Genomic DNA, 25,079 nt, shown 5'->3' with positions numbered 1-25,079 from the left:
CAGCAGGACGGTGCGTTTGAATGAAGCCCTTTTGTCTAGTTCATGGCGATACGGTCGCGTTGGAATGGAGCCGTCGCTCATTAGATAATAAAAGAAAAACAACATACAAGGGAGAACAAGAAGCAAAATGTTAAGATTTTATTTACAAAAGTCAATTTTTGTATGTTTTGTCTTTTTTTTTTTTTTTTGCTTACAGAAAGTAAAAAAAAAACAGCCACATCCAGCCAGTGTACACAGTACGTCCCCAATTACACCCTATTCCCTAAGTAGTGCACTACTTTAGACCAGGACCCTATGACAACCCCATTCCCTATGTAGTGCACCCTAAGGATTAGGGTCCAATCCTAACCCGAAACACAGGGAGGAGAGACAAGACAGCACTGACAAAATACAAAACAAAAAGTCCTCTGAAAAAAAAAAATATTTTAAAAAGCTCTGGCGGCAGAAACAAAACTCTAGCTAATATCTCACAAGGAACCCCATTCCGTTTGTAGACCAGGACCCTATGGCAACCCCATTCCCTAAGTAGTGCACAACTTTAGAACTGAGATTTTAATTAAAAAAAATAAAAAAATAATAAAAAGGGGGCCTTGTCAAAAGCAGTGCACTAAACAGGGATTAATTTGGGACACATCTGAGGTTGATGAGTTGTCCCCGTTGGGAAAGTTGTTTTTTTTTCTTTTTTTTCGTGTGTGTGCAACAAGGTTGTTTCCAGACAGAATCTCTGAAGTAGTTGATGACATCATTACGGACCCCCCCCCCCCCCCCCCCCCCCCCACCCCCCCAGCTGGTGACATCATTCTGATCCGGAACGCCGGCGGTAATAATCACAACGACATCAGACAGAGACTCTCCCGCACGGTGATGTCACGGAATGCTGCGCGGTGACAAAAAGTTATTTCAGGATTCCACGCAGACACCCCCCCCCTCCCCTCCCCTCCCATCCCCTCACAACACAACACAGGGCAACTCAAGCAAAGGGGTGCATGTAGGGTTGGGTACCAAATAGCACCCTATTCCCTATATAGTGCACTACTTGTGACCCTATAGGCTTTTTCAAGGCTACGGGCTCTGGTCAAAAGTAGTGCACTATATAGGGAATAGGGTGCCACTAGGTTGGCTGGAGGAAAAGGGGAGATGGGTGATAGCGGCAGTAAGGGGGCAACTAAAGGCCAAAGAAGGGTATCTGAGATATGGAGGGGTCTCAGATACTGAAGGGTGTGGGGGACAGATATTGAGGGGTCTCAGATAGCGAGGGGTGTGGGGGGGGGGGGCGGGTCGAGGGAGGGACACTCAATCATCTTCATCCTCATCTTCAGGATCCCTCTTCCTCTTCTCTCCTTTCACTGGAGAGTCATCCTCTTCTAGAGAGAGAGAAAGAACATTTAGATACGAGTCCCCAAAAGAACAACGTGTATGGCTTGTGTACCAAAATGGCCCCTTTATTCCATATGTAGTGCACTACCTTGACCAGATAGGGAATAGGGTGCCATTTGGGATCACAGCCTTCGTGTATGTATGTACATAACCAAATTAAAACATTTTCAACGGAAGTTTGGAAACCAAAATGACACTAGAGGACACTTGGGATTGTGTATAACGCTACTAACCGTCGTCGTCTTCGTCATCGTCATCATCATCGTCGTCTTCGTCATCGTCAACATCTCCGTTCACCTCCCCATCCTAGAGAGAGAGAGAGAAAAACAGTTAGTACAACGAACACACGTCTCGTCACCAGTGTAGTTTCAGGGTTAAGCTAGCGTCTCCAGTGTAGTTTCAGGGTTAAGCTAGCGTCTCCAGTGTAGTTTCAGGGTTAAGCTAGCATCTCCAGTGTAGTTTCAGGGTTAAGCTAGCGTCTCCAGTGTAGTTTCAGGGTTACGCTAACGTCTCCAGTGTAGTTTCAGGGTTAAGCTAACGTTAGCAGGCTAATTTGTTGATCCGGCTTTGTGAAAACGACCAAAATGTGGCGTTCATATCAGAAACGATAACTAGGTGGCACGAGAGCCTGTACTTAATTAAACGTTTTGAATAAGGACTGGGCAATATGTCATACCACAATATTTTTCTTGACAGTATGATGCCATTTTATGCATTTCAAGTGTGCTGAGACTTGTTCCTGTTTACAGTTTTGACTCCAACACCTTCTCAAAAAAATAAATCAGCTTTGGGTAGATTCTGCCCATTATTCTACATGGTCTTGAATAATAAAAGTTTGCGTCTGAACAAAAATATAAAAACGCTTCGTGTTGGTCCCATGTTTCATAGGTTAAAAAAAAATATTAAAAAAAATAAACCTTTCTCAAATTTTGTGGACAAATGCATTTACATCCGGGTTAGTGAGCATTTCTCCTTTACCAAGATAATCCACCCAACTCAGTAAAATGGTTGAAATGGTTGCGTTTGTATTTTTTTGTTCAGTATAAATATGCTTTATGAGTAGTTCATGAACCTAGGGTGGCAACAAACTAATAAGGGATTTTAAATTAGTCTTCATTCTGATTGAAGTTGTATTGAACCGTGTAAAACAATCAAAATCATTTCCAGAATTTGTATACATTTCCTGGACTTTAATGATTATTTCCACACTGTGCCACGCACAGCTGCATGATATGAACTGTTGGAATTTTGGAAATAGTATGATTATTCAAATTCTATAGAAACTTGAATACATTGTTGTTTGACATAAATTTATAAATTGGGGAAGAAATATTGACAGGGTAGGAACCAAAGTGTTGGTCAGTGTTTCCAGGTGACCCTAATTAGATGTTACATTCCATGTTTTCTAACCTCATGTAGCTGCACAAAACATGCTTATCTAGGCCTACACTAGTAGTACCAGGCTGTATTAGCTAGCTAGCTAGCGATTAGCAGCTAACACAATTTATTTTAGCCACAACAAAGGAAGCACGTCATCCACATCTATCTGACCATTCAGAATGAACAGCAAGAAAGTGCTTGAGAGACTCCTTGAGTGACAGGGAACAGCCTAAAAAGTAACTTTAGTCCACCAGCCACTGTGGCAGGCGGATGGGGAAGAAAAAAAAAATCAGCCACCCACTCCAATTTAAAAATCAGCCAATTTTTTCCCATCATAATTATATATATATTTTTAAATGACCATACTTAACATTTCTAAAAACAAAAAATGTATTAGTAAAGAAGTAATGCGATATTATTGCCCAATTTCATTTACATTTTGTGACGAGTCTTTTAACCAAAATATCAGAAAAGAAAAGCTGGGGTTCGAATACTCATACTACCCACACTAACCGTACTATTTGTGCCGTGAATTGAGTATGTAGTATGCTTATTGGTCATAGTATGGATATAGTTAGTATGCAAAAAGTTCCCGGGTGTCATACTAAATATAGCCAAAATACACACGCAGAGGACACCAGTTCCGTACTTTAGGGCCCGGCCCATAATGCAATTCAGGAAATGGGCGTGGCTTCACATCGTTTTCAGATTTGAAGAAAATGGCGGAAAATATGCAGCCGAAGTCCAACGAGAGCGGATACAATTTAATTGCTTTAACTAATGACAAATGTTATGAAAATGTAATAAATTACTTAAACTTGCCAGTATATTAATTATAGGCCAACTAACTACCCAACGTTTATTGACTTGATTATTCTCATCATTCTTAGCTTAGCTAAATGGTATAGTTGTGCGTTCTCAATGGACATCCGGGTTCTTTCGTAAATCCGCTCTGGCTATCTACTCCAATTTCAGAGCACACAATAATGAATTTACGAGTGCTCAACACCAGTTGAATATGGCCGGTGTCAGTTAACATAGGCAAAAACATGAATAATTAAAATTGTTTCCAGGAGCACAGTCACCAACGCTCTGGATAACATGATAACTGCCTAACCAGCTCTGCTAAGGCGAGTAAAATGGTCAGAATTAGAGGTCGACAGATTATTTTTCAACACCGATACCGATTATTGGAGGACCAAAAAAAAACCGATGCCGATTAAAAAAAAATAAAATAAAATCCGTCGATATATATATATATATATATATAACAATTTCCCAAGTTAATATTGCCTGCTAACATGAATTTATTTTAACTAAGTATGCAGGTTTAAAAAATATATACTTCTGTGTATTGATTTTAACAAAGGCATTTTTGTTTATGGTTAGGTACACTTGTGCAACGATTGTGCTTTTTTCACGAATGCGCTTTCGTTATGATGAAGTAGACTGATTTGATGATAAATTAACAGGCACCGCATTGATTATATGCAACGCAGGACAAGCTAGTTAACCTAGTAATATCATCAACCATGTGTAGATAAATCAGTAGTTATGTGAAGATTGATCGTTTTTTATAAGATACGTTTAATGCTAACTAGCAACTTAAGCTCCTTGCAGCCACAAGATCCTTTTGACGCTGCCCTCACGTAACAGGTGGTCAGCCCGCCACGCAGTTTTCTCGTGGATTGCAACGTTATCGGCCATAATCGGTGTCCAAAATGCCGATTGTTATGAAAACTTAGAAAATCAGCCACGACTGCCGCTGTAAGGCCAGAACGCTCAAATCAACACTAGTCTTAGGCCCGAGCGTCCAGTGTGCGCACCGAGAGCGAAACGTTCCGAATTTACAAACGAACAACGCTGTGAATTTACGAGCTCAACAAAACGAGCACTCCAGAATGAATTTAAGAACACACCCGAAGTCATAAAATGTCTAACTAGTAATTTGTTACGCTAACTAGCTAGCAAGAGGTTGCATAGCAACAGCGTCAACTTCCGGTAGACCGGTGAAGAGCTAGTACGCTCAACTGAAAGGATACTGTTCGTTTACAAATTAACTAATAGTATATATACACTCATTATGTAATATACAGTGTGTTACTATGGGTATTCAAACACAGCTAAAATGTTCAGCCCGCCACGCAGTAGGTTACCGTGGTAACGGAGACACTCTAGTCTCCGCGTGTGTCTGACAGGATTTTGGATCTGACTCGTTGTAGATATCATTTTCGCTTTGTCATTATGGGGCATTGTGTGTAGATTGATGAGGAATTTGTATTTTATTTAATCCATTTTAAAATAAGGTTGTAACGTAACAAAATTTGGAAAAGGTCAAGAGGTCTGAATACTTTCCGAATGCGCTGTATTGCGAGACTATATTTTATTCATGTTTCACTATTCAGTTAGTAGCTCAATCTTTTTATTGGAACAGACATACGCTAAACATGTAACATACGTGTTCAACATGACATCTGTGTTCTTACCTCTCCACTCTCCCCACTGTCATCCTCCTCCTCTGCAACGACCTCTTCGTCATCCTCTTCATCCTCCTCCTCTTCAGACTCTCCCTCCTCCCCTTCTGTTCCACAGGACAGAAACAACATTAGAGACTGTCCACAGACCAGAGACTATAGACTCTCCCTCCTCTGTCCTACCAGAGACGACAACAGCTCAGTCAAGTGCCATTTCAATTAGCGTGATACATCTGGCTAAATCAAGGCCCCCCCCCCCCCAACTGTCGGCATATGGGCCCAAGTTATTATTGGGGAATTTATTGTTGGACATAAAAAAAAACACAAAAAAAAACATCAGGAAAATATTTTTAATCGAGGAAATTTGTTCCCAAATATTCCCACACATAGATGTGATAGTATCCTTAAAGTAAAGGCAGGTTTGAAATTATTGTTTTAGTGATAGTATCCTTAAAGTAAAGGCAGGTTTGAAATTATTGTTTTAGTCAAATACTGTATCTGTTTGGGGCGTTTTTGCAGACCACAAATTATTATGTTCTGTCCCCCTGACCATCTGCTCAAAAAATAAATATATTTAAAACAATCTGGGGCAGAATCAAGATAATCCCTGCCCTATATAGTGTAATCTCAACATCTTCCTAAAGAGACATGATAAGCCACATCCATTCATCTGTCTAGCCAGATTCATAGAGACACTGGGACCGTGTCCATTTCTGCAGACAGAAACTAGCTATTATAGGACATCCCTTGTAGTTTTGCTCATTTGTTAACCTTGCAGTTGGTGTTTAAGAATTTAGGGAAGGGGGGGATACCTAGTCAGTTGCAAAACTAATTTTCCGTATTTAACCCAACCCCTCTGAATCAGAGAGAAGTGTGTGTGTGTGTGTGTGGGGGGGGGGGGGGGGCTGCCGCCTTAAGGCCCAGGGAACAGTTGTTTTTGGGGGTTAACTGTCTTGCTCAAGGGCAGAACGACAGATGTTTTACACCTTGCAGCCAGAGTTTCAAACCAGCATCCTTTCGGTTACTGGCCCAACGCTCTTAACAGCTAGGCTACCTGCCGCCCCATAAGTTCCCTCTCAGGAAGTCTCACCTTCATCATCTTCATCCTCGACCCCGTCTCCCTCGCCGTCCGAGTCGGAGGCTTCGCAGTCTTCGATATCGTAGCCATCCAGGTACGTGAGCTGTGGGAGGAGCTTGAAGATGCTCTCTCTGTAGTCTCCCAGGTTGGTGACCTCACAGTTAAACAAGTCCAGGGACTTCAGTATGGGAAGCTTTTTCTAACGGGAGAGAGGTTATAACAGTGTTATTCCCATCTATAACAGTCTCACGTACAGCTATAAACAGGGTTTAAGGCAGGGGTATAAATAAAGCTATAAAATGTTGTATTAACAGTTACAACTCTTAAGAGCTATGACAGTCTTATTCCAAGTTATAAGCAGTTATAACCAGTCATATTCCCAGCTAGAATGGGCTTATTCAGTAACAGTTCCAACAACCACAAGTAGTCTTATTTAGGGATGCACGATATATCGGTGAACATAATCGGAAGATATTAGCTAAAAATGCCAACGTCTGTATCGGCCATTTGACGAGTCGACGAGTCAAATAACACCATTTGCAAGCCAAGTGCCACCACTACTATCAGTAGCACGGTCAAAACTGCACAAAAAAAGTCTGCAAACAAGCAAAACACCGGCCACGAACGATGCGTTTACAATACCACGTTTGGTAATAAAGCATAATTTGTTTGACCGCAACTTCTGGGGTAGCTAGCTTTAGCTTGGTAACCTAGCTAGCACCAATACAACCAGCCTGAAAACAATGACCAGTAGAAACTGCAGTCATTTTCATTATTCTTAGCAATGATTTAGGAATCCTTGTGAGTTAAGTATTAGCTAGGTTGCCACATGTTGTTCGCCTATTGAAATTGAACATCAGTTCATGAAAATAAATAGCTAGCCAGCTACTTAACCCTGTTGCCCAAAGCTAACGTTATAAGTAGCCAGCTAGCTTCATCTGGCTAGTGATGCTCGACCGGGTTGTGAAGCTAGCCATAATAAGGATTAGGCACAATGGTGGAATTTTTAGTTTGCCTTCAAAATAAAAGTACCCCTGAAAGTGATGCAGAAGTTTACAATTGTTGGAATGTGAAGCAATGAAATTGGGTATCAGTCTACTCGACTATGATGAGTTTAAGCAAATATTAGCGTTGCTCTTATCGTGGGACTGTGACCGTTAAATCACCTCTCCAGTCAGCCTATTGTGTGTATTGACAATCATAGAGCACTGTACAGTTTTACCTAAGGATTGGGGATCAATGAAAATGGGGTATCAGTCTACCCAATATATTTCTTCCCCCCCCAACGCCCTCCTCAGAGTTATCAGACTCCAAAACATCCACGCAGTATTGTTTTTCCTCTGGAATAGTGTTCAATACACAGGTTGACAATAAATGTGGCTCAATTCACAGTTGTTTCAGAGTCCCACAATAAGAGCTATGACGCTAATGTTCTCTGGGTGTCACTGAGTAGACTGATACCCCATGTCATTGATCCGCAATCCATAGGTAAAGCTGTACAGTGAAGTAAGGATGGCTCCCAATGCAATTCTAAAGTCTAATACATCCAGTGTGATTTTAGATTTGTCAAATTAACAAAATTGTATTTTGTTGATTTTATATAACATTCCAACCTCGTACAGCACGATCTATTCAATTATGGCATAATTCTACTATTTGTATTAATTTGCATCACTGTCAATGTCATACTTTTATTTTGAAGGCTAACCGCAAAGTCCACTATTGTGGCTAATCCTTATTGTGGCTAGCTTCACATAGACGGGGACCGACCGCCATGAATCAAATAAGAACTGTCTTATAAATTAGGGTTATTTTAGATGATAACACCTAGCTAGATAGTTAGCTAGCTAACTATAGCTACTGAAACAGATTGTCGTTTTGCTATGTGTTTATGGGAAGAACATTGCTTGCATCCATTAGCTAGCTAGCTTTTTTGAATGACCAGCACTGTTGGCGCGCAAGGCAACTTTACCAGCATCATAGCGTACGTACCGATGAATCGGTGTGACACATGAAATACGAGAATTGTAATCCATGTGTAATAACTACTTTGATTTTTTTTTTTAATGCGTTAAATTAATGTGACGTGCAGTCATATTCAGGTCCTGATTGGTCAACAAGCTTCTTTGGACACGTCAAATAGTGTTATTTGACACGCAAAGACCCAAACGTCGTTCCATAGTATGAGACATCCTGGTTGAGGATGAAACGGCTGAACAACGAAACAGCACAGCAAGTAAGTGAAATAAATAGATTTTACTGGTAATGGGGACACACGTTAATGACAACAAATTACTTTTTGGTCAGTGTGGTGTGTGTAAACTTCATTTAACTAGGCAAATCAGTGAAGAACAAATTCTTCTTTACAACGATGGCCTACCCCGGCCAACGCCAGGTAAATTGTGCGCCGCCCTATGGGACTCCCAATCACGGCCGGATGTGATACAGCCTGGATTCGACCCAGGGACTGTAGCGACGCCTCTTACACGAAGATGCAGTGCCTTAAACCGCTGCGGCCGTGTGTTTTAACTATGCAAGAATGCTTAAAAGGCCTTAAAAAAAAATGTTAATATCGGTTTTTTTTTTTGCATGGAAAATATTGGATATCGGTAATATCAGTGCATCGCTAGTCTTATTCAGTAACAGTTCCAACACCCACCAGGGGTCTTAGTCAGCAACACCCACCAGGGGTCTTAGTCAGCAACACCCACCAGGGGTCTTAGTCAGCCACACCCACCAGGGGTCTTAGTCAGCCACACCCACCAGGGGTCTTAGTCAGCCACACCCACCAGGGGTCTTAGTCAGCCACACCCACCGGGGGTCTTAGTCAGCAACACCCACCGGGGGTCTTAGTCAGCAACACCCACCGGGGGTCTTAGTCAGTAACACCCACCGGGGGTCTTATTCAGTAACACCCACCAGGGGTCTTATTCAGTAACACCCACCAGGGGTCTTATTCAGCAACACCCACCGGGGGTCTTATTCAGCAACACCCACCGGGGGTCTTACTCAGTAACTCCAACACCCACCAGGGGTCTTATTCAGCCACACCCACCGGGGGTCTTATTCAGCAACACCCACCGGGGGTCTTATTCAGCAACACCCACCGGGGGTCTTATTCAGCAACACCCACCGGGGGTCTTATTCAGCAACACCCACCGGGGGTCTTACTCAGTAACTCCAACACCCACCAGGGGTCTTAGTCAGCCACACCCACCGGGGGTCTTATTCAGCAACACCCACCGGGGGTCTTATTCAGCAACACCCACCAGGGGTCTTAGTCAGCAACACCCACCAGGGGTCTTATTCAGCAACACCCACCAGGGGTCTTAGTCAGCAACACCCACCAGGGGTCTTAGTCAGCAACACCCACCAGGGGTCTTAGTCAGCCACACCCACCGGGGGTCTTACTCAGCAACACCCACCGGGGGTCTTATTCAGTAACACCCGCCAGGGGTCTTACTCAGCAACACCCGCTAGGGGTCTTATTCAGTAACACCAACACCCGCCGGGGGTCTTATTCAGTAACACCAACACCCGCCGGGGGTCTTAGTCAGCCACACCCGCCAGGGGTCTTATTCAGTAACACCCACCAGGGGTCTTATTCAGTAACACCCACCAGGGGTCTTATTCAGTAACACCCACCAGGGGTCTTATTCAGTAACACCCACCAGGGGTCTTATTCAGTAACACCCACCAGGGGTCTTACTCAGTAACACCCACCACCGAGTGGACAGAATTTCACTGCCTTGATTTCAACATTTGAAGCCATATCCTTTGTGTGTGTGTGTGTGTGTCTTTATAAGGAATTCATATCTATAAAATATATCTTCCCCCTTTCTCAAATTGTATTTGCAGATGACAGTGTAGGTATAATAAGATACACCAGGGGTCTTATTCAGTAACACCTCTAACACCCACCAGTGGTTCCAGTGTGCTGATGTCCTTGAACTTGTTCCCAGAGAGGTTGAGGTGTGTGAGGTTGACCAGCCTCTCAGCCAGCACCTCCAGACCACCAGATATCCTGTTGTCACTTAGCTCCAACTACAAGAAGGAAGAGGAAATGTTCACATTTATTTATTTTTAGTCTAGGTGTAACGTGACATGGTGAAAAGCTATACTTTGTTATGACTGTTAATTATGCATTTAACTTGTCTTAAAAAAGGAAAACAGATTATTACGATGATCTATGACAATGTACACTATTCTATTATTACCCATCTTCCCAAGGGCCTAGTTCCTGAAGTCATTTAAAATGACTGAAATGTCACCGGATTAAACAAAGTTTAAAAAGTGATTAGTTCAGCTGGTCTGAAGCCAAAACAGAAAGGAAATTCCCTCGTTTAAAACATCCCCTACATGCTGGTTTACTGTGATGGTTTCCCTCGCTTAAAACATCCCCCTTCAACAATAGCTACATGCTGGTTTAGTGTGATGCTACCTTTCCCCAGTTTGGGTATGATTGATGTGAATATGGGGCTGTATGGACCCTGTTCAGGTGTAATTCACTGTAAAATAAATATGGTGCCAATTGAGCCACAACCCTAGTCGTTATACCTTTTTTAATTTCCCCAGTTTGGGTATGTTTGAGACGTTGATGAGGCCGACGTTGATGAGACTCAACAGTTCCAGGTTTTCAAACTCCTCCGTTATGCCCTCCATTTTCCCCTCGTTCGACCGACAGTTATCCAGGACAAGCTCCTGAACCTAGAAGAGAAGGACAGGGAGAGAGAGACAGGGGTAGGAAGAAAAAAGAAAAGTGGACTAAATAAACGTTTGTGTCAGTAGTTATTTTGAATATTTAACACGTATTTCTATCAAAAAAAGTGCAAATGAAAAAAATGATTGTGTTTACGAATCTGTTTTATATTTGCACTTGTAAAGTAGCCATGTTTGTAAACTGTGTGCACGTGATGTAGATAGTTGGTGAGGGGATTCGATTAATCTCCCCGGGTAGGCGTGTTTTGCACTGGTGAAATTTGGTTGCTTTCGTTTTTGAACCGGGCTGCCTTCCGGATATGAGCCAAATGGCCCGCTCAAAGGTCGGTTCAAAGCATGGGAGTCATGAGAAAGATTCTATGTTCACGTAAAAAAATGATTGCTTTAAAAAAAAAATAAACTGCCTTCCCAATGAAAACATACAAAGATTTTATGGAAAAGCGATGTGCGTTTCTTGACGACGCACAATGTTGCCAACATGACCGAGCGACGCAAATTGTTCGATTTGATTAAGGCGCTCCTCTCTCACCGCTTTTGCTAGTTCACGTCAACGGTCATAGTCCGGTGGCCCCACAGCTCAGCATAATCGAATCCGCCCAATGTTACCTAGCCACTTAAAAGTAGCTAACTAACTAACATAGCCAGTTACCAAAGTTACGTTGCTAGCTAGCTAACGGGCGGTCTTTATTAACCGGTTAAAGTGTACCCAAACGGTTCGTGGCTTTGTACATTTACTATCGTTTCAAAATAAGCAATATTCGTAGCTTATAACCGGTAAAAAAAATAAAAATAAAAGTGTCTAATGATTCGCTTTCTTGGTAACTAGCTAATTAGCCGACATGCTAGATACGCGCCCCAACACGTTTGAGTCTTATAAAAAAAAAAATGGCTACCGCTATGCTAGCTAAAATGGCTAACGCTATGCTAGCTAGCGTTCGCAATGATGTTCAATGTGCTGGCCTTTACTTTGATAGTAAAGGTTGATTGTTACAAAATATACATCTGTATTAAACAACAAAAAACTACAGCAGATGGCTAACAATATATACAAAAAATAAAAACCGTATTTTGTGCGATAGCTAACCATTTTGTTAGCCATTTTCCTGTTTACCTCACGGGTCCGGTTTGACTTGTAAAGTGATTCAGCTAAGTTAACGTAGATAAATTAGCGCTCCAAAACGAACGCATCCAATGGCATTAGCTAGTTAGTTTACAACATACATATTTATCTCATCAGAATTGAGTTTGAGAAAATGTAGAGGTAAAAGGAAAGTCGATTTTCAGCAGCAGGCTTCTATATAAGGACCCCATGTGCTCGACATGACTTCAACACACAGTAAACTTTGGTGTCGCATGTTAGCTAAATCATATACTTACATCCGACGGCGTCCTATTTCTCAGTTCTAGGTGAATTCTCTTTTTCATGTCCATTTCCCCCCCCTTCTTATCTCTCGGATCTGGTTGGACCGTTTTCTTGGTTTCTAACAGCCTGCTTGCTTGCTTGCTTGCTTGCTACCGTTGACGATCTGAAGAGGAAAGAGAGGAGCTGCGTTCGTGGAAGTCAGAAAGTGGGTCAAATGCGAAATGATCTGTTTGCGCCGAGTGGAAACCGCGGTTGAAAGTAATTACTCAACAGTGCCCGGTGTGGCCGAGTTACCACACTACAGGCAACATGCATGACTTATTGACGAACTACGGATGAACCATGCTTTTTGGGAACCCAACATCTTGAGTGAGTCTGTATTGGTTGGACCAACAAGTGGTGGAAAAAGTAACTTGGGTAAAAGTACAAAAAATACCCTAATAGAAAATGACTCAAGTAAAAGTGAAAGTCACCCAGTAAAATACTAATATTGAGTAAAAGTATTTGGTTTAAAATATACTTAAGTATCAGAGGTATAAATAATTTCAAATTCCTTATATTAAGCAAACCAGACGGCACCATTTTCTTGTTTTTAAAAAGTTTTAATTACGGATAGCCAGGGGCATAATCCAACACCCAGACATAATTTACTGTGACGACCCTGGGTTTATAAGCGCGGAAATCGAACCTGCCGTTTGAGTATGCTTTTGCGGTACAGTTGATAGCGCGCCGGACCTCGGGCTTAAAGGTCGAGGGTTCGAGACCTGCTCCCTGCCTGTTTCATTACATTACAAACGAAGCATTTGTGTTTAGGGAGTCTGCCAGATCAGAGGCAGTATGGATGACCAGGGATGTTCTCTTGATAAGTGTGTGAATCAGACAATTTTTCTGTTCTGCTAATCATTCAAAATCTAATGAGTACTTTTGGGTGTCAGGGAAAATGTACGGAGTAAAAAGTACATTATTTTCTTTAGGAATGTAGTAAAGTAAAATTTGTCAAACTATATAAATAGTAAAGTAAATTACAGATACCATAAAAAACTACTTAAGTATTTTTTTTACTTTTAAGTACTTTTAACCGAAGCCAATACACAGACTCACGATTTTGTGTCCCAAAGCTAGATGCAGCTTATAGCTGAAAATAAGAACTTATAATACTTGTGATGCATTAAAAAGTACGACGGATAAACAAGCAAGTGTTTGTTTCTTGGCTATTTGGGAGAGAATTTGAGCGTTATTATTATTACTGTATAAATTAAATCGAACATAATTCTCTCATTTCAAGTTCTTTTTGTTGCCAGCAATGTTGATGCAATATCAGTTGTTACCACACGGTGGCATTGTTGCTGTCGCATTTGCATGGCTATGGACTCTTCTCAGGCCTTCAGTTCCTAAGTACAATAGCCTACTATGGAACTTTCTGGAGTTGGAATCATAGAATTACAAATTGGAACTATCTCCAGTTCTATGATATGAAACCATTTGGCTTTTGATGTTCCACGGGGTTCCACTATTCTGATTTAGAATATTCACCAGCACTGGAGTTCTATGCCATTTCTTCACAACTTTTTACTTTTCAAGTCTCTTTCAGTGTGCATTACTGTAGCCTACTGTTGTTTATTGCTGCTGTCACTGTTTTAAAGCTGCAGTCCGTAATTCAAAACAACATTTTTGTGTGAGCTTAAGAGAGACACTAGAGATCCAATCCAGTTTTTGTGTCATAGTGTTTATTTGAACAAGTCACATAACTTTATTGTATTCATCATCTCACAACAGACATATTCAGATCATGGGCTGGTGGTCCAGCATAGGAGAGGAACAGCAACACCTCTCTATCACACCCTCTCACCTCTATCAAAATCCTGATTGATACAACAGGCAGATACTGTACACACACACACACACACACACACACACACACACACACACACACACACACACACACAGGGTGGAAACCACAGAATTAGAATTCTAATTCTGGAATCCTAATTCTGGAATCCTAATTCATTCCAACTCTGTGGTGGAACACAAACGTAGATATAGTCTGTACAGTCCTCACTGAGGTTAATAACATGCGTATGCACCATAGCGACTCAAATACCTCAGACAAATAAATACTTAAATAAATAAAACAAATAAAATAAACAGACAAATAAATAGTTCAATAAAACAAGTCAAAACCATCACAGCAGGAAATGCTGGGTTAAATTTCCTCTAAAAATGTCCCCTTATCTCCTACATAGTACACTACTTTCAACTAGTACTACAAAAAAGAATAGGGAGAGGTTTCAGACCACTGGATTGCCTTGGACAACCCCAGAAAGCTGCAGCTATACTCCGTGTACCAGGCGTTCTACTGTACTTTCTTCATACTGAACACTGCTCGGTCTCTAATTTAAGTTGTGCTTCTTATAACACTGTTACTGTAAAGCCCTTTGGCTTATAGGTCTTAACTGTGTATTAGACCGTAAGGAAAGCACTGACACATACGGTAGGAAGGAGACAGAGTGTGCATCCCAAACAGCACAATATTCCCTATATAGTGCACTACTACTGACCATGTCCCATTGGCATTATATTCCCTATATAGTGCACTACTACTGACCATGTCCCATTGGCATTATATTCCCTATATAGTGCACTACTACTGACCATGTCCCATTGGCACAATATTCCCTATATAGTGCACTACTACTGACCATGTCCCATTGGCATTATATTCCCTATATAGTGCACTACTACTGACCATGTCCCATTGGCATTATATTCCCTATATAGTGCACTACTATTGACCATGTCCCATTGGCATTATATTCCCTATATAGTGCACTATTGTTGAGCAGGGCACTGGTCAAAAGTAGTTCACTATATAGTGAAGAGGGTGCCATTTTAAGATGCAGAGAGAAACCACAATATGAGACAGACAGGTGTAGAGATACAATACAGAATAGACAGAGACATCTACAGTTCGACAGCCTCTCTCAAAAGAGCCCTCAGTATTTCTATTGATTGGTTATTGAATCGTTGACATTGGTTATTGCCTCGTCATTGATTTTTTTATTGAAGATTGTCAAGTCAACTTGTTCAGAGAGAAAGAGAATGTGTATTTTCACTTAGTCTCCAAGGCCGATAACACTATCAAGAACATTTCTGTTTTCAGAGCAAAAACAGCAACAACAAACGAGGGTCTTAAAATGGTACCCTATTCCCAGGGGTATTCAACTCTGACCCCTATGAGGTCGGCTGCTTTTCTGTTCTAACTAACAATTAATATCACCCACCTGGTGTCCCAGGTCTAAATCAGGCCCTGATTAGAGGGGAACAATGAAAAAATGCAGCGGAACTGGCTCGGAGGTCCAGAGTTGAGTTTGAGGGCCCTATATATAGTGCACTATTTTGGGGTGCCATTTCAGACACAACCTAAACCCTACCGGGGAGCTCCTCTTAGTGATCCTTCACAGTAACGAAACCACTCTAGCAGAGAGGATGAACCTACACTGTAGGGTTCCAGCCAGGCCCTTAGTGATGATGTCACCACCACAGCAGCAGCAGCAGCAGCACAGATACTACATCAGCAAAGCACACACTAGTCAGTGAGCTCAAGACCAATGACAATCTCACTGGAAAAAGAGACAGAAATAAAAATGTATACCAGTACTGCATCAACAACCAATGTATGGTGTACATACAGTACTTATGGTGTACATGCATTACATTCTATGAAAGGCAGCAACAGAATAAGTAATGATATGCTTGTAGATTATTATCACTAACCACATCCTACAACATAGCCCTGCACCCACATCCTTCAACATAGCCCGGCTTCCATATCCTACAACATAGCCAGGCTTCCACATCCTACAACATAGCCAGGCTTCCACATCCTACAACATAGCCAGGCTTCCACATCCTACAACATAGCCAGGCTTCCACATCCTACAACATAGCCAGGCTTCCACATCCTACAACATAGCCTGGCTTCCACATCCTACAACATAGCCTGGCTTCCACATCCTACAACATAGCCCGGCTTCCACATCCTACAACATAGCCCGGCTTCCACATCCTACAACATAGCCCGGCTTCTACATCCTACAACATAGCCCAGCTTCCACATCCTACAACATAGCCCGGCTTCCACATCCTACAACATAGCCCGGCTTCCACATCCTACAACATAGCCCGGCACCCACATCCTACAACATAGCCCGGCTTCCACATCCTACAACATAGCCCGGCTTCCACATCCTACAACATAGCCCATCACCCACATCCTACAACATAGCCCGGCACCCACATCCTACAACATAGCCCGGCACCCACATCCTACAACATAGCCTGGCTCCCATCCTACAGGGCTAGTGTAGTAGATACTGTGGTTGTGTCTATAGTGTTACAGGTAAGGCTAGCCAGTCCCAGAGACACAGCTAGGTGTAACAGTTAGAAAGGCAAGCTCTGTTAATCTAGAATTCTCGAGTTCCAAATGTAAGATCTATTCTAGGTTAGAATGCTCATAGTTATGTGGTTTTGGGCCAGTAGCTTTTAATGACAACATAGTTATCTGTGGTTTTGGGCAAGTAGCTTTCAATGACAACATAGTTATCTGTGGTTCTGGGCCAGTAGCTTTCAGTGACAACATAGATATCTGTGGTTCTGGGCCAGTAGCTTTCAGTGACAACATAGTTATCTGTGGTTCTGGGCCAGTAGCTTTCAGTGACAACATAGATATCAGTGGTTCTGGGCCAGTAGCTTTCAGTGACAACATAGTTATCTGTGGTTCTGGGCCAGTAGCTTTCAGTGACAACATAGATATCAGTGGTTCTGGGCCAGTAGCTTTCAGTGACAACATAGTTATCTGTGGTTCTGGGCCAGTAGCTTTCAGTGACAACATAGATATCAGTGGTTCTGGGCCAGTAGCTTTCAATGACAACATAGATATCAGTGGTTCTGGGCCAGTAGCTTTCAGTGACAACATAGATATCAGTGGTTCTGGGCCAGTAGCTTTCAATGACAACATAGATAAACATCAGGATGTAACAGTTAAGAGCAGAAGAAAATGGACAATGAATAGCGGAAAAAACTAACAGGACTGTGTCATGAACAAGCAAACACACATACATACAGGTAAATATCACTGTATTTTTAGAGTTAGCATGCAAAAACACACAACACAAACAAACCTACACATTATGGAATAAACAATAATTATTTGTTACTGGCTGTATGTTACTGGATGGTAATATGATGCATCACGTGTGTGTACCTGATCATGCGTTACAGGATTGTAATATGATTCTGTGACTCCTTTCAAATATCTTGAATATAAATAGTCTGTCAGTCCTTCAAAAGGGACATGTAAAGAATATTACATATGTCATTCAGTGATACATTTACCTCTTATAGGGATGATCAATACTCATCAATACTCATCAATACTCATCAATACTAAACAGCTGTTTTGTTTGTGGTAACACAGGAAATGCTAGTATGATAATTCATTTACATACGTTGATTACTAATAAATATGATTATTTTCATGAATTGTATAAAAGAAAAAGTACTGTGGTGGTCCTATTGCTGTAAAGTCTGCTTCCAACTCACACTCTCAAATACCTAGATCCCCTGGATCGCAGCTCACTCTCCAGATCCCAATCACCTGAATTCTGATCACCTGTTCACACACCTGTATGTCATTACCACACACTGTTTAGTTCAGATCTTTGCACCCCGTCACTGTGAGGTGTTGTTTGTTTTGTGACGCACGTCTTTGCTAAGCGCCGGGTTTCCCGTAATTTACGCCTCCAGTGTATGATAGTTTTTGCCTGCCTCACTAACGACGCCTTTTGCCTATTCCCTGCCTGTACCTTAGCCTATCTCCTGGACGACGTTACTAGCCTTTTCCCTGCCTGTACTGTTGCCTTTTTTGGACCCCCCCCTGTGTATGACATTCTGCCTGCTCCTGGACCCAGCTACCTGCCTCTTCCTGTGTATGACATTCTGCCTGCCCCTGGACCCAGCTACCTGCCTCTTCCTGTGTATGACATTCTGCCTGCTCCTGGACCCAGCTACCTGCCTCTTCCTGTGTATGACATTCTGCCTGCCCCTGGACCCAGCTACCTGCCTCCTCCTGTGTATGACATTCTGCCTGCTCCTGGACCCAGCTACCTGCATCCTCCTGTGTATGACCTTCTGCCTGCTCCTGGACCCAGCTACCTGCCTCTTCCTGTGGTCCTTTACAAATAAAAGCACCTTCTGCGCCCTGCGCTTGAATCCAGCTCTCTGTCTCCCTTCATTTCAATTGCACCAGGCAGACAGGCTGAGCTTTATACAGCTATCTCAGTAGGATCTTAACAGACTGGGGTGTGCATTCAAAATGGTGCCCTACTTTTGACCAGGGTCTATTGGGGGGGGGGGGCGGGATCTGGTTAAAAGTAATGCATTATATAAGGAATAGGGTTCTATTTTTGATGCAAGCAGGCTCCAAACCATTCTTTACCACCCATATTGTGAACCTGAGAGAGAGAGAGAGAGAGAGAGAGAGCAGGTGCTTTGGGTGCCCAGCATTGAGGGAATAGGGGACTACATTGGTCTCTTAGGGTACCGTTTCAGACGCAGACCTGACCTTGTAAAACAGACCGTACCATGTACAAGAGGCCTGGCTTGGGCACACACTGGTTGAATCAACGTTGCGTTCGCGCTATTTCAGTTAAAAATGACGTTGAACCCAACGTGGAATAGATGTTGAATTGACATCTTTTCCCAGTGGGTGGGGGGGGGACTTTTACTCTGAAACAGTCGAATGCTGTATGGCAGAGATAACTGGGCTCCCGAGTGGCGTCACTACAGTCCCTGGTTCAAATCCAGGCTGTATCACATCCGGCCCTGTGATTGGGAGTCCCATAGGGCTGCGCACAATTGGCCCAGCGTCGTCCGGGTTTGGCCCGGGGGGGGGGTAGGTCGTCATTGTAAATAAGTATTTGTTCGTTCTTCACTGACTTGCCCTAGTTAAATAAAGATAAAATAAATCAAACTGACTGAACTCACCTCCGTCCATCTCAAGTCACTTAGTCCCTCTTCTCAACAGAGGACTAAAATCAGCCAATGTGTAATAACTCCAACCTAGCTACTCTCCTCCAGTCCCGTCTAACCAAAAGTAGTGCCATATATAGGGAATAGAGTGCTATTTGGGATGCATTTGAGGGTCTTTGACTGACACAACCACTAGACAGCTTTATTGACTTCGTCGCCCATCGGACAGAGAAATCAGGTCTCTCGTGATTTAACGCGCATCACATAGGAAACACAGTGACAGCAGAACACAACAAGCCTATAACAACAAGCATCTGTAACATCATCGTCACTTAAAGTCATCATCATCATTACAACGCAGGTTGACGTTTATTGTCGTGAATCTTGCCTTGGAGGCAGAACTGAGCCGATTTCCGCTAGATGAACCAGCTGCAAAGTCAAAATTGGCTATATATATATATATATATATATATATATATATAATTTAAAGTTAGGCATTAAGGTTTTCAGTGTGCTTAAGGTTAGGTTCAAACTCAGATGTTATGACTTTGTGGCTGTGCCAGCTGGTGACCATTCTGCAGAGCTGCCTCCAGAACAACATTCATTACAACTGTCATCATGTAACAGTTCTCTTATTAACCTTTTAAAACGTCAACCTTTAACGGCTTGTCCCAGCATGCAATACATTGGAACCTATTACAGTACGCACAACCATAGACACATACTGTATATAGATATATATATCCATCTATGGCTCTTTACACAACCATCTCACTACTCTGTTTCCACCAGTCTTCAGTTACTACTCTGTTTCCACCAGTCTTCAGTTACTACTCTGTTTCCACCAGTCTTCAGTTACTACTCTGTTTCCACCAGTCTTCAGTTAGGGTTCAACCATCTCACTACTCTGTTTCCACCAGTCTTCAGTTAGGGTTCAACCACCTCACTGTTTCCATCAGTCTTCAGTTAGTTCAACTAGCTCAATCAACTTTACATAACCAGCTCACTACTGTTTCCACCAGTCTTCAGTTAGGGTTCAACCAGCTCACTTATCCCTCATTCTTCGTCTTCTTCTTGCAGAATCCTATACAATTGTAGTCCCTTGTTCCTCACAGTTGTAGTTCTTTGTGAAAAAGCAGTTGCACTCACACAAGCACAAAGAAGAAGGCGTGGATTAGGCTGGGCACAGGCTGGGCAGAGGCTGGGGCCCCCGGCAGGAAGTGGGGTGAAGATTGGGTGGGGGCGGGTGGCCTAATGAGGAAGTGGAACCAGGATATCCACGTAGTTGATGGGGAAGAAACCTGATTGGCCGTTGACCATGCCCTCGTACCAGTTATCATCGATCTGATTGGTTAGGGTGATGATATCGCCCTCTTTGAAGCCCAGCTCACCCTCGTTCTCTGGCACAAAGTCATACAACGCCCGGCAGCACGGTTGGTCCATAGGAGCTGAGGGAGAGAGGGGAAGGGTGGAGAGAAGGAGATGAAGAGAGAGAGGGGGAGAGAGTGAGACGAAGAGAGAGAGGGGGAGACAAAGAGAGAGACCGACAGAGATAAAGACCGACAGACAGAGAGAGACCGGCTGAGTGTGTTTGTACGTGGATCTGAGAGTCTGGACGTGGATCTGTGAGTCTGGACGTGGATCTGTGAGTCTGGACGTGGATCTGTGAGTCTGGACGTGGATCTGTGAGTCTGGACGTGGATCTGTGAGTCTGCACGTGGATCTGTGAGTCTGCACGTGGATCTGTGAGTCTGCACGTGGATCTGTGAGTCTGTACGTGGATCTGTGAGTCTGTACGTGGATCTGTGAGTCTGTGTGTCTGTATGTGGATCTGTGAGTGTATGTCTGTACGTGAGTCTGTGCATGGATCTGTGAGTCTGTACGTGGATCTGCGAGTCTGTGTGTCTGTGAGTGGATCTGTGAGTCTGTACGTGGATCTGTGTTTCTGTACGTAGGTCTGTGTTTCTGTGTGTGGGTCTGTGAGTCTGTGGATCTGTGAGTGGATCTGTGTGTGTCTGTAGGTGGATCTGTGTGTTTTTATGTGGCTCTATGTTTCTGTGTGTGGGTCTGTGAGTCTTTGTTTGTACGTGGATCTGTGAGTGTGAGTGTCTGCGTCCGTCCTGTGTTGTGTGTTCTCACCGGGGGTGCGCGCGAGGCCTGGGGACGAGGCCGGCCCAGGGGACTTGGTGGTATTGAGCCCCCCATTGTGGCTATCGCTGGGGGGGAGCAGCTCCAGGACCATCCTGGGTTTAGGAACATACTCCTTCCTGGGTTTATCCTGCGCCTCCCGGATCCTGGAGAGACAACACAGAGGTCAGAGGTCAACACACCACAATGTCAGTGTAAAACTCAAGGCAGGGTTCAAAGCGTGTTATAGCGAGACTTTGAAAGCTTGTTCACATTTGTAGCCGACATGCACAGGGTTAACCATGAATACAATCTCTTTGAACGTCAGAGAAAATGCCTTTAAAAAATGTTCAATGTCAACACTATAGCGTGTCTTCCCAGCCCTAGTGTCTGTGTGTGACTGACCTCTCGTGCAGCTTGCTCGAGAGCTGCTGTAATATTTCTGTAGCTTGTCTGTGATACTCCACCTGGGCCTGGACCAACGCTGCTAGCTGACTCACCTGCTCAATCTACACACACACACACACACACACACACACACACACACACACAGGGAAAAGTGTCTCCTTAAAGTTAGTTTTAGCCTACTCAAATGGATCCAACAACAGAGCGAGAGGGGGAGGGGAGACAGAGGAGGGACAGAGAGGAGAGAGGGACAGAGAGACAGAGAGGAGAGAGGGACAGAGAGGAGAGGGACAGAGAGGAGAGGAGAGAGGGACAGAGAGACAGAGAGGGGAGAGGGACAGAGAAAGAGAGAGGAGAGAGGGACAGAGAAAGAGAGAGGAGAGAGGGACAGAGAAAGAGAGAGGAGAGAGGGACAGAGAAAGAGAGAGGAGAGAGGGACAGAGAGGAGAGAGGGACAGAGAGGAGAGAGGGACAGAGAGGAGAGAGGGACAGAGGAGAGAGGGACAGAGACAGAGAGAGGGACAGAGACAGAGAGGAGAGAGGGACAGAGACAGAGAGGAGAGAGGGACAGAGACAGAGAGAAGAGAGGGACAGAGAGGAGAGAGGGACAGAGACAGAGAGGGACAGAGACAGAGAGGGACAGAGACAGAGAGGGACAGAGACAGAGAGAGACGGAGAGAAGAGAGAGGAGAGAGGGACAGAGAAGAGAGAGGAGAGACAACTTACATCACTCTCCAGCAGGTTGAACATGCTCTGCTCTGCCACCTCTTTGGACTCATCAAACTTCTCCAGCGCCTGTGTGATTTCCTCCTCCAGAACTCCTTTACCTACAATTACATAACAAGTTATTATAATAATAACAACAACAACAACGCTTGTATTTGAGAGAGTAATAATACCAATAACATACTTAACAAAAATATAAAAACGCAACATGTAAAGTGTTGGTCCCATGTTTCATGAGCTGAAATAAAAGATCCCAGAAATGTTCCATACACACGAAAAGCTTATTTCTCTCAAATGTTGTGCACAAATGTATTTTTTTTACATCCCTGTTAGTGAACATTTCTCCTTTGCCAAGATAATCCATCCATCTAACTAGTGTGGCATATCAAGATGCTGATTAAACAGCATGATCATTACAAAGGGGCACCTTGTGCTGGGGACAGTAATAGGACACTCTAAAATGTGCAAATTGGTGTCACGATTGTCGTTGGTAAAGGAGGACCAAAATGCAGCAGGACTGTATATGCTCATCTTGACGTTTATTTAAACTATAATCAAGTGAACACAAACAAAACGAACTTACGATCAACGAACAGTCTTGAAAGGCTCACTCACGCTAAACAAGAAACAATCTCCCACAAATGACAAACACACCCTAATATATGGGACTCTCAATCAAAGGCAAATAGACAACACCTGCCTTCAATTGAGAGTCCCAACCCCAATTAACCAAACATAGAAACAGACTCACTAGACTAAACATAGAATACATGAATATCAGACAGTGCCCAAAAAACCCCGGAATACTTAAATCAAACGCCCTTCTAGAAAAACACCACCCTGAATCACATAAAACAAATACCCTCTGCCACGTCCTGACCAAACTACAATAACAATTAACCCTTATACTGGCCAGGACGTGACAATTGGTCACACAACACAACTTCACATCCGGCTTCTACACCTGCGGGATCGTCTGAGACCAGCCACCCGGACAGCTGATGAAATGTATTATTTCTGTCTGTAATAAAGCGCTTTTGTGGGGAAAAAATATAATTCTGATTGGCTGGACCTGGCTCCCAACTGAGGTGGGCCCTCCCAGACCCACCCATGGCTGTGCCACTGCCCAGTCATGTGAAATCCATAGATTAGGGCCTAATAAATGTATTTCAATTGACTGCTTTCCTTATAAGAACTGTAACTCAGTAAAATCTTTGCATGTTGTATTTATGTTCAGTATAATAATAATAATAATGATAATAAATAATAATAATGATAACAATAATGATAATAAATAATAATAATGATAATAATAAATAATAATAATGATAACAATAATGATAATAAATAATAATAATAATAATGATAATAATAAATAATAATAATGATAACAATAATGATAATAAATAATAATAATAATAATGATAATAATAAATAATAATAATGATAACAATAATGATAATAAATAATAATAATAATAACAATAATGATAACAATAATGATAATAAATAATAATAATAATAATAATAATGATAACAATAATGATAATAAATAATAATAAATTATAAATAATAATAATAATAAATTATAATAATAATAAATGATAATAATAAATAATAATAATGATAATAATAAATAATAATAATGATAATGATAATAAATAATGATAATAAATTATAATAATAAATAATAATAAATGATAATAATAAATAATAATAATGATCAAAATAATAATGATAATCCCATCTCCTTTACCGTGACGTTTCTTCTTGTAGTCAAAGTCCAGGCGGCGTCCCTGCATCTTCTTTAGGTGGTGCTGGAACAACACATCTTTAATTCATTTACTTCATTCATCATTTATTTTTTATTTTTTTTTAAATGTAGCTGATTTATTTTCCGATCCATTGAAGTTCATTTAAGATTGATTTAAATTAATTTAATATTTATTTTATTTACCTAACAATAACTTCCTTTATGTAAGTTCTTTAACCTGTATTTATAATTCAACCTTTATTTAACAGTTATGTAACATTTATTGATCATATTTATATTAACATTCATATATTGAACATTTATCTAACATATTTCATATTTACTGATGTCTTTTTTCCTGTAGGTTCTGTAGTGGATCAATAAAGTTCTGATATCTACCTGTATTTCTTTGATGTCTTTTTCCTGTAGGTTCTGTAGCGGATCAATAAAGTTCTGTTTGACCTCCATATCCAAGGCATCCTTCACCGCCCCCAGCTCACCCATGGCCTCCCCAGCATCTAGGAGAGCCAGACCTGGAGGAGGGAGAGGGGACAAGGAGAGAGGGAGGGGTAGGGAGAGGTGGAGGAGGGAGGGATAGGGGGAGAAAGGGAATGGGAGGCAAGACGGCGAGAGAGTTGAATTGTTTTGT

General features: G+C 42.3%; 2 protein-coding genes across 3 annotated transcripts in view; both read right to left on the bottom strand.

The window, feature by feature from the left end:
* Positions 1 to 114: 114 nt before the first annotated feature.
* LOC115194720 (acidic leucine-rich nuclear phosphoprotein 32 family member B) lies at positions 115 to 12,633 on the bottom strand. Its single transcript, XM_029754622.1, has 7 exons — positions 12,406 to 12,633; positions 10,867 to 11,016; positions 10,231 to 10,353; positions 6,322 to 6,508; positions 5,244 to 5,338; positions 1,611 to 1,683; positions 115 to 1,364 (listed from the first exon to the last, which is right to left on the bottom strand). Exons 1-7 carry the CDS (start codon positions 12,457 to 12,459, stop codon positions 1,294 to 1,296), a joined length of 753 nt encoding a protein of 250 aa, XP_029610482.1. The 5' UTR covers positions 12,460 to 12,633; the 3' UTR covers positions 115 to 1,293.
* A 7,257-nt stretch (positions 12,634 to 19,890) lies between these two features.
* LOC115194719 (endophilin-A1) overlaps positions 19,891 to 25,079 on the bottom strand; it is a 15,371-nt gene continuing 10,182 nt past the window's right edge. For both annotated transcript variants that reach the window (XM_029754620.1, XM_029754621.1), the window contains 6 exons: positions 24,830 to 24,963; positions 24,434 to 24,494; positions 22,679 to 22,779; positions 21,953 to 22,056; positions 21,560 to 21,714; positions 19,891 to 20,868 (listed from right to left, as the gene is read on the bottom strand). In XM_029754620.1, coding sequence (XP_029610480.1) covers positions 20,672 to 20,868; positions 21,560 to 21,714; positions 21,953 to 22,056; positions 22,679 to 22,779; positions 24,434 to 24,494; positions 24,830 to 24,963 — 752 coding nt within the window. In that variant the 3' untranslated portion in view covers positions 19,891 to 20,671. The remainder of the gene's footprint in view (positions 20,869 to 21,559; positions 21,715 to 21,952; positions 22,057 to 22,678; positions 22,780 to 24,433; positions 24,495 to 24,829; positions 24,964 to 25,079) is intronic.

Source organism: Salmo trutta, chromosome 5, assembly GCF_901001165.1.
Source record: "Salmo trutta chromosome 5, fSalTru1.1, whole genome shotgun sequence".
Taxonomy (NCBI): domain Eukaryota; kingdom Metazoa; phylum Chordata; class Actinopteri; order Salmoniformes; family Salmonidae; genus Salmo; species Salmo trutta.
The sequence above is the reverse complement of the archived record's forward strand: the minus strand, read 5'-3'. Positions and strand labels throughout refer to the sequence as shown.

Bases quoted from the DNA above. Each gene is read 5' to 3' on its own strand.
- LOC115194720 (XM_029754622.1), bottom strand. From the start codon at position 12,459: ATGGACATGAAAAAGAGAATTCACCTAGAACTGAGAAATAGGACGCCG. The intron at 11,017-12,405 runs GTAAGTATATGA...CTTCTCTTCTAG, and splicing joins GAAATAGGACGCCGTCGGAT to GTTCAGGAGCTTGTCCTGGA. The intron at 1,365-1,610 runs GTTAGTAGCGTT...CTCTCTCTCTAG, and splicing joins CGATGACGAAGACGACGACG to AAGAGGATGACTCTCCAGTG.